This window comes from Monodelphis domestica, chromosome 4, assembly GCF_027887165.1.
Source record: "Monodelphis domestica isolate mMonDom1 chromosome 4, mMonDom1.pri, whole genome shotgun sequence".
Lineage (NCBI taxonomy): Eukaryota > Metazoa > Chordata > Mammalia > Didelphimorphia > Didelphidae > Monodelphis > Monodelphis domestica.
Window position 1 is genome coordinate 178,895,591 of NC_077230.1, and position 14,164 is coordinate 178,909,754.

At 39.4% G+C, this 14,164-nt stretch overlaps 1 protein-coding gene across 5 annotated transcripts in view; it reads left to right on the plus strand.

Annotated features, from left to right (window-relative positions):
- Positions 1-14,164, plus strand: part of NOSTRIN (nitric oxide synthase trafficking) — a 115,602-nt gene that overhangs the window by 44,041 nt on the left and 57,397 nt on the right. For all 5 annotated transcript variants that reach the window (XM_056793977.1, XM_007494322.3, XM_056793978.1 and 2 more), the window contains 4 exons: positions 561-623; positions 824-905; positions 2,923-2,985; positions 9,694-9,792. In XM_056793977.1, coding sequence (XP_056649955.1) covers positions 561-623; positions 824-905; positions 2,923-2,985; positions 9,694-9,792 — 307 coding nt within the window. The remainder of the gene's footprint in view (positions 1-560; positions 624-823; positions 906-2,922; positions 2,986-9,693; positions 9,793-14,164) is intronic.

The window sequence follows — 14,164 nt, forward strand, 5'->3', positions numbered from 1 at the left end:
TGTCTAGATATCCATATATAGACGTGTAGATGTATTTTCGGTTTTATAAATATTTGTTCAAATCATTGGACTGGCTCTGCTCTCGGGTTGCTGGTACCCAAACCAAAAGAAGACTTTCATCTTTAAGATTTAGCATTTTGGGTATCTCCTAACACCTACCACTCTGCTATTATAGTGAAATAGAGACTAATATCCACCTCCATCATCACCAATCAGGGTATATGAATGTATTTCCTACCTCTTTGGACTCTCTCTTTTAGCTTTCATCAGAAAAAGGTTTTAAAAACTCTAAAGAAAAAATAAAAAGGCGGACACAAATTCAGTGTGCTTAGTGGCTGCTGCTGCTGCTGCTGCTGGGTGAGATATATTAGCTCCTTCTATTCTGGCATGTATAATTACTTATGCCTATGGCAGGATTTAATCCCATAGAGACATGGTCAGTGGCTGGGAGAAGTCTTTCTAATCACTGCACACTGCGGAGCAGACAGGATGCTTTTATTTCATAAAGTCCATTGTAGAATTTCAAAGCAAACTCTTCCGGCTCTTGTTTCTCTCTCCAGTTGCATCTGTGGTGCCTGGGCCTTTGCGTCTGAGAGCATGAAATCGGCTGCTGACTTGCATCAGTAAGTATTAACCACCACCAACATTATTCCAAACCCAAAGGGAGCTGTAGATATTTAAAATAGGCACCATAAACACCGCATGTCACACTTGCCTTGTTGTATGGACTAGTTACTCTACCACAAACCGTTTTTCCCAGAAAAGAGTCATTTGGGTAAGTGTAAATTCTAACGCCACCCTGGCATGTGCTTTATGTCCTCAGAAAACTTGGAAAAGCAATTCAATCAGAAGCAATAAAACCAACTCATCAAGTCTTGAGCGCACAGGAGAAGAAGAAAAGAACGGTAAGTCTAATCTTTTTCTGTATTGTTTGGGGGCACATTTCATGAGCCCTCTCAAGGCAACTGGACTGAACTGGCTATGACAGCGGTGATCAATTAATCAATTAAACAGCATGTTTAGGGGGCAGCTGGGCATCTCAGTAGATTGAAAGCCAGGCCTAGAGACAGGAGGTTCTGGGTTCAAATTTGACCTTAGACCCTGCTTGGCTTTCCTGGGAAAGTCATTTAACCCCAATTGCCTAGCATTTACCACTTTTCTGCCTTAGAACATATACTTACGGGGCACTGGGTAGCTCAGTGGATTAAGAGTCAGGCCCAGAGATGGGAAGTCCTTGGTTCAAATCTGACCTCAGACACTTCCTAGCTGTGTGACCCTGGGCAAGTCACTTAACCCCCATTACCTAGCCCTTACTACTCTTCTGCCTTGGAGCCAATACACAGTGTTTATTCTAAGAGGGAAGGGAAGGGTTTAAAAAACAAACAAAAAAACAAGCATGTTAAGCACCTGCTGAATATCAGGTACTGTGCTAGTCATTGGAGGAGAAATATAAGGAATGAAACAATCTTGAATAGCACGAAACTTACACTGTAATAGGGGAGATAATAAGGACACGTGTAAGTATGTATAATTAGAATCTGCTTCCCCAGGACTCCAAATCCCAGCATCCCACTTTCGTTCTCATGTTATATCCTTACATTTTGGAGATCCCTCTTTTCCCACAAACATGGCTGGGAAAACTTTTCTTTACTCAGGCTTTTACTTTTGACCTTGCATTTCTTCTTCTACTTCTTCTACTTCATGTGATTATTAATAAATCTTATAAAATATAATAATTGGAGTTATTGGCTATTAATTTTAACCTTACAAGTATTTACTCAATATGTAGAAAGAAAATGAATCCAAACTGAAATAATGTACAATTTGAAACTATTTGGGTGTTTAATACTTTTGTGTCATGTCTGACTCTTTGTCCCTCCCTTTTGGGGTTTTCTTGGTAATGATACTGGAGTGGTTTGCCATTTCCTTCTTTAGCTCATTTTACAAGTGAGAAAACTGAAGCAAATGGAGTTAAGTGACTAGCCCAGGGTCCCACAGTTAGTATACCTCGGTCAGATTTGAACTCATGGAGATGTCTCCAAGCCTGGCACTCCATCTACCATACCACCTACTAGCCCCATTTGAAACTAGGCAAATATACACAACCACAATGCAAAGCATCTCTGATTTTTGTCCACTTAGGGAAATTTCTAGTGGAAATCTGTCTACCAAAGTGGATTGAAACTTTTTTTTTAATCCTTACCTTCTGTCTTGGAATCATGCCAAGGGTCACACAGCTAGAAATTGTCTGAGGTCAGATTTGAACCCAGGACCTCCCATCTCTAGGCCTGTCTCTCAATCCACTGAGCCACCTAGCTGCCCCCTTGAATTTCAACTTAATAGAAAAAGGACTTAGTAGATAAATCCTACTGAGTTGCCTGATATCCATAGAAGTAAAATGACTTTCCGAGGATCACACATTTTGTCTGAGACCACCTTTGAACTTGCGTCTTCCTGATTCCACACCCAGCACTCTATCCACTGAGCCATCTAAGCTCCCTACTACCTACTGTAATTGCAGTACATGCTGTTCCAATTCAATTCAGTAAGATTTATTAGGTACCTACTCTGAATCGTAGTAGTTGCTAAAGACACAAAAACAAAAGAAGAAGCAGTTCTTGCCCTCCTGAGAAGCTTATATTCTAATGGAATATAAAAGGATAATGGTGTTTCCTCATTCACATACATTTCTTACATCATTAAATTGCTTGGGATTGTTCACATCTTAGAGACAATAGGAGACAAGAACCAAGACAACTTGGGCTCTTTTTTTGGGAAAGGCATCAGTTGATGGGTTGGAAAATCTCAATAAATCGTAGTCTAGTCCCTCTCAGGACTTGGTAGCTAGAATAGTAACTCACAGAGGGAAAAAAAAGCATTTTAAAAATGAAAAACTCTTTCATTGTTTTTCTCTCCAATAAGCTGGATAATGAAGTTGAAAAGATGGCAAATCTGGTCATGAACAACTGGAGTCAGCAAATTAAGGCAAGTTCCCACACACTGACTTTTGCATAAATTCATTTATAGAGTTTGTGTGTGTGTGTGTGTGTGTGTGAATGTGTCATTTTGTATTTATGTTATAATTCTGTTACAGAAAACTATCTCTGTATCTCAGTAGAAATAGCTACATTTGCCTGCCTCTCATTTGCCTGTCCACTTCTTCCTCTGCCTCCCCCAGAAATCGAGGGGAAAGGTTTTGTGTGTTTAAAGATAGCACCCGCAGATCAAAAGGCATTCTATCCTGTTCTGAACCTCCTGCTGCATCCATGTCCTACAGACCTGGACTGTGGATGGCCTCAGATATTTCCTCTCTGACTTCCTGTCCAAAGCAACAAATCTGGCCCACGGCCCCTCTAGTTAGTTGAACCTAAAATAGATCATGAGTTTCTCATTCTTCACATCTTACTGGAATAAAACCACGGCGGTATGTACTGTATTGAATTCTGTACTGAAGCACTACCTTCTGGATGTTAAGAGGACATATCCTACATAGCAGGAAGTTCCAGTAGTCACTATGCAGAACAAAATACCTCCAAGCCCCTCACTAACTTGGGAATTGCTGAGATTTGCTGCGGCTTGAAATTACCTGACAGGTGCATGATATTATTTGACCCTCTCAAGAATCCAGGATAGGAGGTTGTGCAAGTATTATTCTCTATTATCAAGGGCAAGATTCAAACCAAGGTCTCCCTTACTCCATGTCTAGGATTCCCCCCAAGAAGCTATGCTGCTTCTCAATCAGTGAAGCCTTTGCTTATTCATTCTTTAAATGATCATTGTTCACCTCTTTTATACATAGAACCACCTCTAAAGTCTATATAAGGGTACAAAATAAATCAATGAGACATTCAGTCCTAGCTTTCCAAGAGATTATAGTTGTGGTATAGTGGCAACATTAGAACAGTTATGGCAAGCCTTTGGCACAGGTGCCAAAGATAGCACACAGAGCATCCTCTGTGGACACTCAGCCACCCTCCCTCCCCACACCCTACCCACAGAGTTAGTTACTAGATAGGTAGAGGGACTTGGGCAGAACTACTTCCTTCCACATGCTATCCACATCCGGAGAAAGAATTGTAGGAGTAGAAACAGAGAAGAAAAATAATTGCTTGATCACATGGTTTGATGGGGATATGACTGGAGATATAGACACTAAGCAATCACCCTAGTGCAAATATCAATAATATGGAAATAGGTCTTGATCAATGACACATGTAAAAGCCAGTGGAATTGAGTGTTGGCTATGGGAAGGGGGTAGGAAGAGGGGAGGAAAAGAACATAAATCATGTAACCATGGAAAATTTTTCTTAATTAAGCAATTAAATAAAATTAAAAATAAATAAAAATAAGATTAAAAAATAAAAAGAAATAAAATTAAATAAAAGAACTGTTCCCTTTCCCCTCTCCATTTCACCTGGCAACATTTTTTCACATCCCCTGTCCCTCTGCCCAGCAGCCAATGGGAATGCATAGCAGGTAAGGTGGGCAAGAGGGGAGCAGAGCCCTTGTGCCACTCCCCTCCCTCTTTCTACACTTACTGAGGATATTCCTCACTTTACCCACCATCCAGCACTCCAGTGGGAGTGCTTTTTCCTTCCCCTGTGTGGGACAAGAGATGGGGGCACACTCGGCATTCAATGGGAGGTGGGCATAGCACATAGTGTAAGGGGTAGGGTTGGGCCTGGCACTCTGTCTCTAAAAGGTTTGCAATCACTGTCCTAGGAGATGGCCTCAGAAGGTGGTATCAAAGGACAAGATGCTGTTTCTCATATGATGGGCTTATTTTTGCTTTCAGAGTTTCTTGTGATGCTTCCACTAAAATTGGAGATCTCTTTAGAACCAATAAATTAAAATATAAACTTTTTAAAATGAGTTGATACACTAATATAGACTAATAGATCTATCCCAATCAAAAGGGATATCTTTCCTAGAAATGCTCTCTGAAACACTATTGATTAATTAGTCTTTTTGCCTATTGTTCATTCTTGATATTATGAATTTCTCTAAACAATAATCTTAAGAATGTTCTATCTGAGATTTTTCTTTCCTGTAAAATGAGAGGGCTAGATCGAGTGACCTCTCAGGACTTTCCTGTGCTAAATCTATTATTCCAAAGGCAGGTTCTTGGCCAGGGCAACATGGCCCCAAATGTGGAAACAAATGGACAAGAGCCAGAAATAATGAAGAACTAATGATGTTTCCAGAAACAGTTCTCTAGTGGATCTGGGATCTCACCAATGTGAATATTCCCTCCAACGTTATAGATCACAACCTCACTGTTCCTTCCCATTATGTGGGAATTCTCATGTATATCCTCCTATAAGTTCATCAAAAGTTTTACTCACCATGCTTAGGGGCTTCTCTGAATTCTCTTGACATTTCTAATATAGCTCCTGGGCTATGCAATAATTTCCCTTCATTTCCCATGTGGCCAACTTCTTCATTATTTTGATGATATCTTTTACACAGCTTGAAAAGTATAATTCCTTATTTGAAATATGTTTTAGTCTGATCACACCCACCATGTATGTCTCCATTGCCCTTTGGGTGACCCTCAAATTCAATTCTAGAGAGACTGTAATGTTCCATGACTCAGGGCCATGTGACATCAGTGCAGAATATTGGGGTTAAAGAAGACAGTCCTTTGTTCCAGAGAGAAGCTAAGGGTCATTGAAAGAAGAACTTTGTAATTTCCAGATTTCTAAGTAAACAGTTCTGTTTTTTATAAAGCATGATAGCAGTGCAAAGCATAAAGTTCATGCGAATGAGAATTTTCTCCATGTTTAGAGTCAAAGGAGTTCAGATAAAAAAAGTCCTAAAGGACCAAGTGCTTCTTTCAAATACTGACCGATATGTTCTCCCTTGAATTTGGCTGTCTAAAAGGAAACCTTTGATCCTTTCTCCCTTGAGCAACATTTCAGGAGTACTATACAAATTAAAATAGTTCCAGCTCTGCTTCTCAAGGTGAATGCTAAAGGGGAAAGAGGCTAGAACTGTGGAGTTCACCATCATTATTTATTTTTACAGTATTTCTAGAACTAGAATGAGAAGACACTTGGTAGCCATTTAATTCACAACTATCTCAAGAATGGAGAATTGGAGACTATCATACTCCCCAAACAAAGCTCTAATAGCTACCTTTTTCTCCAGAGAACAGATGATGGACAATGCATAAGGTCTTATGAATTTAGGCTTAATTTTAACATACTTCTAGTCTTAGATGATTTACAAAAAAAATTGGCAGGTGGAATTATTGTGGTCCCAGGTTACTAGCAAATACATCCAACCATTATTTGCTTTTCTCCTCTGAGAAGGCAAGTTATTCCAAAGAACATTTGTCAGATACATAATTTTTCAATAAGAGCTGTCTAATTCTGTGCAATGGAGGGGATTTTTTTCCTCTTTTCATAAAGTTTTTAAGGGATCAACTAATTTATTTAACAAACAGTTCTAAAATATCAATAATAGGTAAAGTATTGTGCAAAGAAATGGACTTTTTGAGTCATGTCCAACTCTTTATGGCCCTGTGGAGCATACCATGCTTGGGGTTTTCTTGGAAAAGATACTAGAGTGTTTTCTATTTCTTTCCTCAATGGAATAAAACAAACAGATATAAAGTGACTTTCCTGAGGTCACACAACTAGACACTTCTTCTCAGGCTGGGTTTTCACTCAGGTCTTCCTGACTCCAAGCCTAGCATTCTATCCACTGAACCATCTAGCTGCTTCAAAGCAGGGGAAACAATGGATGAAAACTAAATGGTTCCTGCCCACAATGAGCTTATATTCTGGGAGATGAGAGAGTAATGATATGCATATAATATAATTTATATAATGAAACAATAAGCATAAAACAAAGTGAAATGTAATAAACAATGAAACTAGGAGATACCCAGATAAAGTGCTTGAGGAGATAGATAGGCAATCACTTCCAACTAGCAGAATGGGAGAAGGATTCATGGAGGGAGGAGGTGGGACTTCATCTGGGTTTTGAAAGAAAAGATGAATTTCTATAGGCAGAAATAGGGAAAGAGCAGCCATTCCAGGAATAGGGGATATCCTGAACTGACACATGGTACTGAGAAAGTGAAAACAGCGAACACAGAGAAGTCACATTTAACTATAACATTGTATGATGATGATTAATGTGAAATAAGGTTAATTGAAGCTAGATTGGAGAGAATTTTAACTGGAAGAATGAGAAATTCATGCTTTGTGATATAGTTTGGAGGTCACTGAAGGTTTTTGAGCCAGGAGAATGGCATGATCAGACTTATACATTAGAAAGATGATCTTGGCAACTGTGGGAAGGAAAGTAGAGAAACATAAAAAAGTAGTAAAGGCCTGTACAAGGATGATGGATTTGGAATCTAGAGGATGTGAGTTCAAGTCCTAACTCAATAACTTTCTACTTATGTGTCCTTTCTACATTTGTGAGAGTAGAGAAGGCAAGACAGATATCAAAGACATGGGAGTAATAGAGTCAATAGGACTTAGCAATGGATTAGATGTGGGAAGGTGGTGGTATCATCAATAAAAATGAGGAAGTTGAGAGAAATAAAGGAAGATTTATAGGGAAAGATGAATTCAGTTTTAATCATGAGGAATATTAAGGAACTAGTAAAAAAGCTCAAGAAGGAAAGTGAAAATCAAGCCTGATATTTGTGTATCATATATAGAGGTGAAGGGGATAAAGGAAACCATTGTAAGAAGAGAGGATCATCATAGGAAACAAGGTAGAAAAAAAAGGCCAAGGAAAGAGCCTAGGTGGAAGCCAACACATAGGGGGTAGAAATGAGCAATAAAGAAGACTGAAAAGGAGCAATTTGACAAGTAAAAAGAAAACTAAAAGAGAAAGTACCATAGAAACCAAGGAAGGAATGAGAAGAGGGTGATCAACAGTACCAAATGTTATGGAAATATCAAGGAAGGTGAAGTTAAAAGGGGGCTGTTGGATTTAAAAATAATTAAGAGGTCATTAATTAATTGACTGTTAATTAAGAGGTCATCATCCCAGAGAAAGCAAGTGTCTATAGAGTGGTTGAAGTCCAGAATGCAAAGGGATAAATGAGGAAATAGATGCAGTGAGTGCTGATTACTCTTTCTTTTTTTTTTTAAACCCTTACCTTCCATCTTAGAATCAATATGAAATATTGGTTCCAAAGTAGAAGAGTGATGATGACTAGGCAATTGGGTTTAAGTGACTTGCCCAAGGTTGAAAAAAATAAGATCCGAATTAAAGAACCAATGTGGATAGATGCTGTTATCCACACTAGAGAACTATCTAGATACTCAGCTGTTGTCTGTGGGTATCTCAGCTCCCCTTTGTGAAAGAAAGTCAAAGTGCATTTTCTCTTAATGGACCAGTAAGCACAAAAGTATTTGAGACTATTTTACAGGGAAAACAGTATCTCTATTATAGATCAAGGTTAGAATATGAGGATTAAACAAAAGGTTTCCCTAACTCTAATTTCTTAACTCAATTCCACCACATAAATTCATCTCACAATGAATGCTTCTGCTCTTCCAAGCTACACTACCAGCTCCCTGTTTCTAGCTAGATGTCCCCCAAAACTGACTAACTACCTGACTATAATCCTCAGACTCTGATCAAATATTTCTCCTAGAAGTTGTCTCCAAAATCTGCTAAGGGTGGACCCAAGGTGGTTGAGTCTACCCAGCTGGGTCTGACCCTGAGGAAAACCCTCAGAGTCAACTGACAGGATCTTAAGGTAAAACCTTCAGGTAAGTTGTTATACACAGCAGGAATAATCCGATGTTCTTTAAATTGTTCTCCGGTTGAACAAGAAACCCAAAGATGGTTTGAAGGTTTCCCTTCTTCCACAAAACAGGTTGAGATAAAGAAACCTTGAGAAGCAGCTCCTTCCTTCCTAGCTCAGGACAAGAAGAGACAGTTGTTCCTTCAAACTCTTTCCTCCTCAGCTCACTGCATTCCAGAACACACTTCAGGGTTCCTTAAGTCAAAGTTTAAGCTCAGCACTTTTGGAGACAATTTCCAATTTTCTTAAACTTACTCTTACTAAAATTTAACTCTATAATCTCATTCTTACAAGATCACAAAGCTAGGAAGTATCTGAGGCCAGATTCTAATCTAGGATCTCTCATGACTAGACCTGGATCCCTAACCAAAGAGCCACCTAGTTGTCCCCACCATCACCTTTTTTTGACTACTCTTTCTAGAAATTTAGAAGAAAAGGAATGCTATAAGATGATAGCTTGAGTGTCTAGGAAGATCGTTATGTTATAATTATTTTTGGGAAAAGGTATACCTGAGCATATTTTGAGGCAACATAGAGGGAGCCAAAAGAAATTCTTTTGTATCCTCCTTTTGCATGGTTTCCAAAGACATAAAGCCTACATCCATTCAGGAATTTCTCTGTAGCAAACAACCTTGCACTAAAGTAATGTTTTGGAACCTTGTATAGCCTTCAGCATTTCAGTAAAATTTACAACCCTCTCAAGAGCACCAAATATATTAAAAACATAGATACTGATTCTCAGGGCAAAGTGTTAGCTTCTGTATTATTTTAGTGGAAGGTTTAGAAAAGAGGAATCAAAAATTAGAGAGTCATTGAATCCATTGTTGGAGACATGATTAATTTGAAAATATAGTAGCTTAGTTTTTGACATAGCATTCTTCTCTTTTTAAAATTTTTTATATTTTTGACTCTAGGCCAAGAAGAAATTAATGGTGGAAACCAAGAAGCATGAAGCTCTTTTCCATTCTGTAGAAAGGACCAAGCAATCAGTGACTGAGAAGGAGAAGCGGAAGGTAACTTGTCATAGCCAATTGTTTCTATGCCAGCTGTCTTCCTGAGATGGATGGACTTACTCTTCTTGATAGCAAAAGGATTCCTTTCCTTTGGATGGTTTCACCAGTCTTTCAGGACAGAGAGATAATGAAAAGTTAATTCAGTATCATTCTGATCAGTGTACACTTTTATAAGATGGTGTTTTCTGAGCAAGCTAGGGGATGGAGAACTAATAAATAATAAATAGATTATAAATTTTTTTCATAGAAAAGGAGCCCCTGGAAGGAAATTGGAATACTATGGGTGCAGTCTGCATATATTATGCAAAGGTAAAATTTGCCTGCTTGTCTGGTCTAGCAGGGGCCCCTTATGATAACTTGGTTTCTATGTCAGTAGAATATTATAAGGCCATAGCTTGTTCAAATCCCAGACTCTTTGTTTAAGGATTGGCCACAGATGGCCAAGTGGGGAACAATGAAACATCTTTAGAGAAACAACAACAACAACAACAAACTTTAGAATAATAAAACACTAAATTCCAGGCACTGTCTTAGGTGTCCTAGACCCAAGGAAGGAAGGAAGGAAGGAAGGAAATATTTATTATAGCCTTCTATATGCCAGGCACTATACTTAGTGCTTTATAAATATTATCTCAGTTGATCCTCACAACAATGCTGGGTAAGATGCTATTATTATCCCTGTTTTACATTTCAGGAAGCTGTCTTTTCCTTAAATGTTCAGGTACTACTTTCCTTGCCTTAAGTTATGAAGAAAAGACAGGGGATCCAAGTTATGGAATTCCCAATCTCTTTCTAATTCTATGCTTAGGGGCTAGATAAAATCTTGTGATAGTCTCCCACTTTCCTCCAGTAGGCTCACTAAAGGAGCCACTGCTTACCCTTGGATCACAGAGATAGTGCTGCCTTGCCTTTATTTGCTAGCTATTTTAGTCCCAAAACTGAACAAGGATATTGAACTTATTTTCTTCCTTAAACTTACCACGAAAATAATGATTATATGAGAATGAGCGTTGGCATCAAGAATCAATCAATCAATAAGCATTTATTAAGTGCTTTCTTTATGCCAGTGGTTATGCCATTAAGTTCAGGAATGAAACAGCTGACACATTCCCCAGTGCTCCAGGTCATTCTTGAAGACTTTGCAGTTGTTCAGTCCCATATGTATCTGACTCTTCCTGGCTCCATTTGGGGTTTTTTTTTGGCAAAGATCCCAAAGTGGTTTGCTTCTTCTCCAGTTCATTTTATATAGGAGAAAACTGAGACAAATAAGATTAGTAACTTTTCCACGGTCACAGAGCTAGTAAATGTCTGAAGCCAGATTTGAACAGAACAGATTTGAAGAAGATGAGTCTTCTTGACTCTCAGGCCCAGCATTCTATCCCATCTTTAATACCATAAGTGACCAATTTCTTAAAGTGGAGAGTGTTCTTCAGTCAAGAAATTCCTGCAGCAGAAATGCCAAACAGGTAACCTACCCATGGGCCAGTACTCCCAAGGGTAACCTGAATAATTGGGGAAATTTTTTAATAAAATAAATAAAGTACAATAAAACATGGATAATATTATAATTAATAACTGTCATTATACAGCTGGCAGAGACCCTTGTATATGGATTAGTGGCCCCTGTTTCTATTTGAGTTTGACACCACTGCCCTACAGTGAGGAAATTACAGGCTCAGATTCAGGGAAAAAACAAACGAACACAAAAAGAAACTGAGCCACCCCAGGCTGCCAAACCTTCCTACAACTCTCAACATTGTAGACGGTAAAAATGGAAGGGAAAAATTCAACTGTCAAGGGATTGGTTCAGTGAAACTGCCTTAAATCTTACCTACTGACTGTCTTTGCAAGGTTCCTCAAGCAAGAAGTTAGCACAGAGAAGTTTATTTGCTTCTCTCTGACTTTATTTGATTTGAGTTTATGCTATAGACAGAAGCTATTTAATATGTCGGAACATAGAAGTTATCCAGGCTGAGCTCAGGTTTCATGGGTGCCTGAGATTTCATTAGCAAGGGTACCAAGCTTGTCAAGAGGGCTCTGAAGACAATTATTTTTTTAACCCTTACCTTCTGACTTAGAAACAATACTATATTGGTCTAAGGCAGAAAAGTGTTGAGGGCTAAGCAATGGGGGTTAAGTGACTTGCCCAGGGTCACACAGCTAGGAAGTGTCTGAGGTCAAATATGAACTCAAGACCTCTTGTCTCTGGACCTGGCTCTCAATCCACTGAGCCAATGAGCTCCCCACTGAAGACAATTATTTAGCAAAACATAACCTTGTCCACTCTTGGAATCTTTTAAAATACTTCCTTTGAAGATAAGAAGTGTTCCTTTCCTATTGAGAGACATGATTCCATTTAATTCCACAAACATTTAAGCCTGGGGTGTTCAGGGAGGTTTGGCACCTATGATGTGAGGGGTTGCTGAACCCTTTTCAGGGCTGCTTGTCCACCTTTGGTGTTCACTTTTCACCAGACTCTCCTCTATGGCTCCAAGAAGCTATGGCATCTGCAAAGTCACAACCCAGTAAAACCGTCTTAGCTAATACAAATCAGGTTGAGGGTAGCGGACAGACCTCGATCACAGGTTAGGTAGGGGGATGTCTACCCCACGCATGTGAAGACAAAATGGGTGGAACATTTTGTTCCAGCATCCATGAAAGTGTTTTAAGCATATGCTGCAGAATGCTTAGAACTTGGTCAGACATTGAAGATGTGGGGGTTATCCACTGCATCCTGGGCTATAGCCATCATCCTGACTTTTGTCATGTCAATGGACATGCCTCGGAAGAGAAAGAGACTAACAGCTTTTTGCAATTCTGTCTCCCTTAAACCCAATTCACTCACAAGTCAAGGCATTGTCATTGGTCCTCTTCAAAAAATGCTGTGTGACCCTGGGCAAGTCACTTAACCTCCATTGCCTAGCCCTTACTGCTCTTCTGCCTTGGAACCAATACACAGTATTTTGATTCTAAGTCAGAAGGTAAGGGTTTAAAAAAAATGAACAAAAAAGACTGCTCATCACTGGAAAGAGAAAGATAAAAACAGAATGCTGTCCTCAAGAAGTCTCCATTCTACTGAAATAATAAAAACTCACAGAATAAATGAACATAGATACAAAATCAAATTTAGAGGGAAAGAGTACTTCTAAGCAAGAGATTCAGAAAAGTCTTCCGGAGGAAGAGGCAGCTGGGCTGTCCTTTGAAGGGATGGATGCTTTGGGGCACTTGACCCCCAGAAACCCAATATGTCTCTTATAGGCTGCACAAGCAAATGCCAAGCAAATTAGCTAAAACGACAAAATAAGCTTGAAATTGCATCTGTTATGAAAGGTTCGACTTTTGGAATAAATGTCCTTTAGGGTAGTATCTCTCAAAATGGTCTTAAATATAAAGTGAGGGAGACTGGAAAGGCTTTCGACTGTATCTATGCATTTTTAAAAAGCATTTCATATATTCTTCCAAGAGATGCTGAAACTCTGGCAATTTTCCTGCAGTCATAAAATCTCAGGAGTCTTACAGCATTGTGGTGGGGAGGGGAGGTTAAGGGAGAGCAGAGAAGGCTGTGTAATGTCAAGAAGATGGATCTGGAGGGAGGAGAAATCTGGATTTTAATCCTACCTGGATCACTCCCTACCTGTGTGACCCCGAGCAAGGTACTTTTCTGGTTTTCAGTTTTATCTTCTGTAATATGGGGATAATAATAATACTACTGATAATTGTCTACCTTACAGGATTAGCACAGGACTATAGTTCAATAGCATACATAAATATAATTGCTAGTTATCATGGTTATTGTGTCGCCTTTTGGGTGGGGGTGGGAGCAGGTAGGTGGCAAAGTAGATAGAGCACCAAGCCTGGAGTCAGGAAGCCTCATCTCCCTGAGTTCAATTCTGGCCTCAGATATTAGTATATGTGACCCTAGGTGAGTCACTTCACCGCGGTTGCCTCAGTTTCTGTAAGATGAGTGGAAAACCACTCTAGGATCCCTTTAGGATCCCCGCCAAGGAAACCTCAAATGGGGTCATGAAGAGTCAGACTCAAGGGAAACAAGTGAACAACTATAAAGTCTATTGGGGGTTCAGACTAAGCTGCGCTAACTGGTCCTAGGGCTTTGATCTTCCAGTTTCTCATCTACAAAGTGGGGAGCAGGGGAGATTGGATCAGCTGATCCCTAAAATGCCTTTTAGTTCTCAGAAAAGATCCTACCCTTCTCTCTGATGGCAACCTCCCTCTCCTGAGCTGGGGAGCTGAAGAAGAAGGTATGGGGTGGTGACCACCAGCTTAGAGACTTAGTATTATAGGAGTTAAACCTTTGAGATCAAGTGCAAAAACCTCATTTGACAACTGAGGGGTCTGCGGCATAGAGACATAC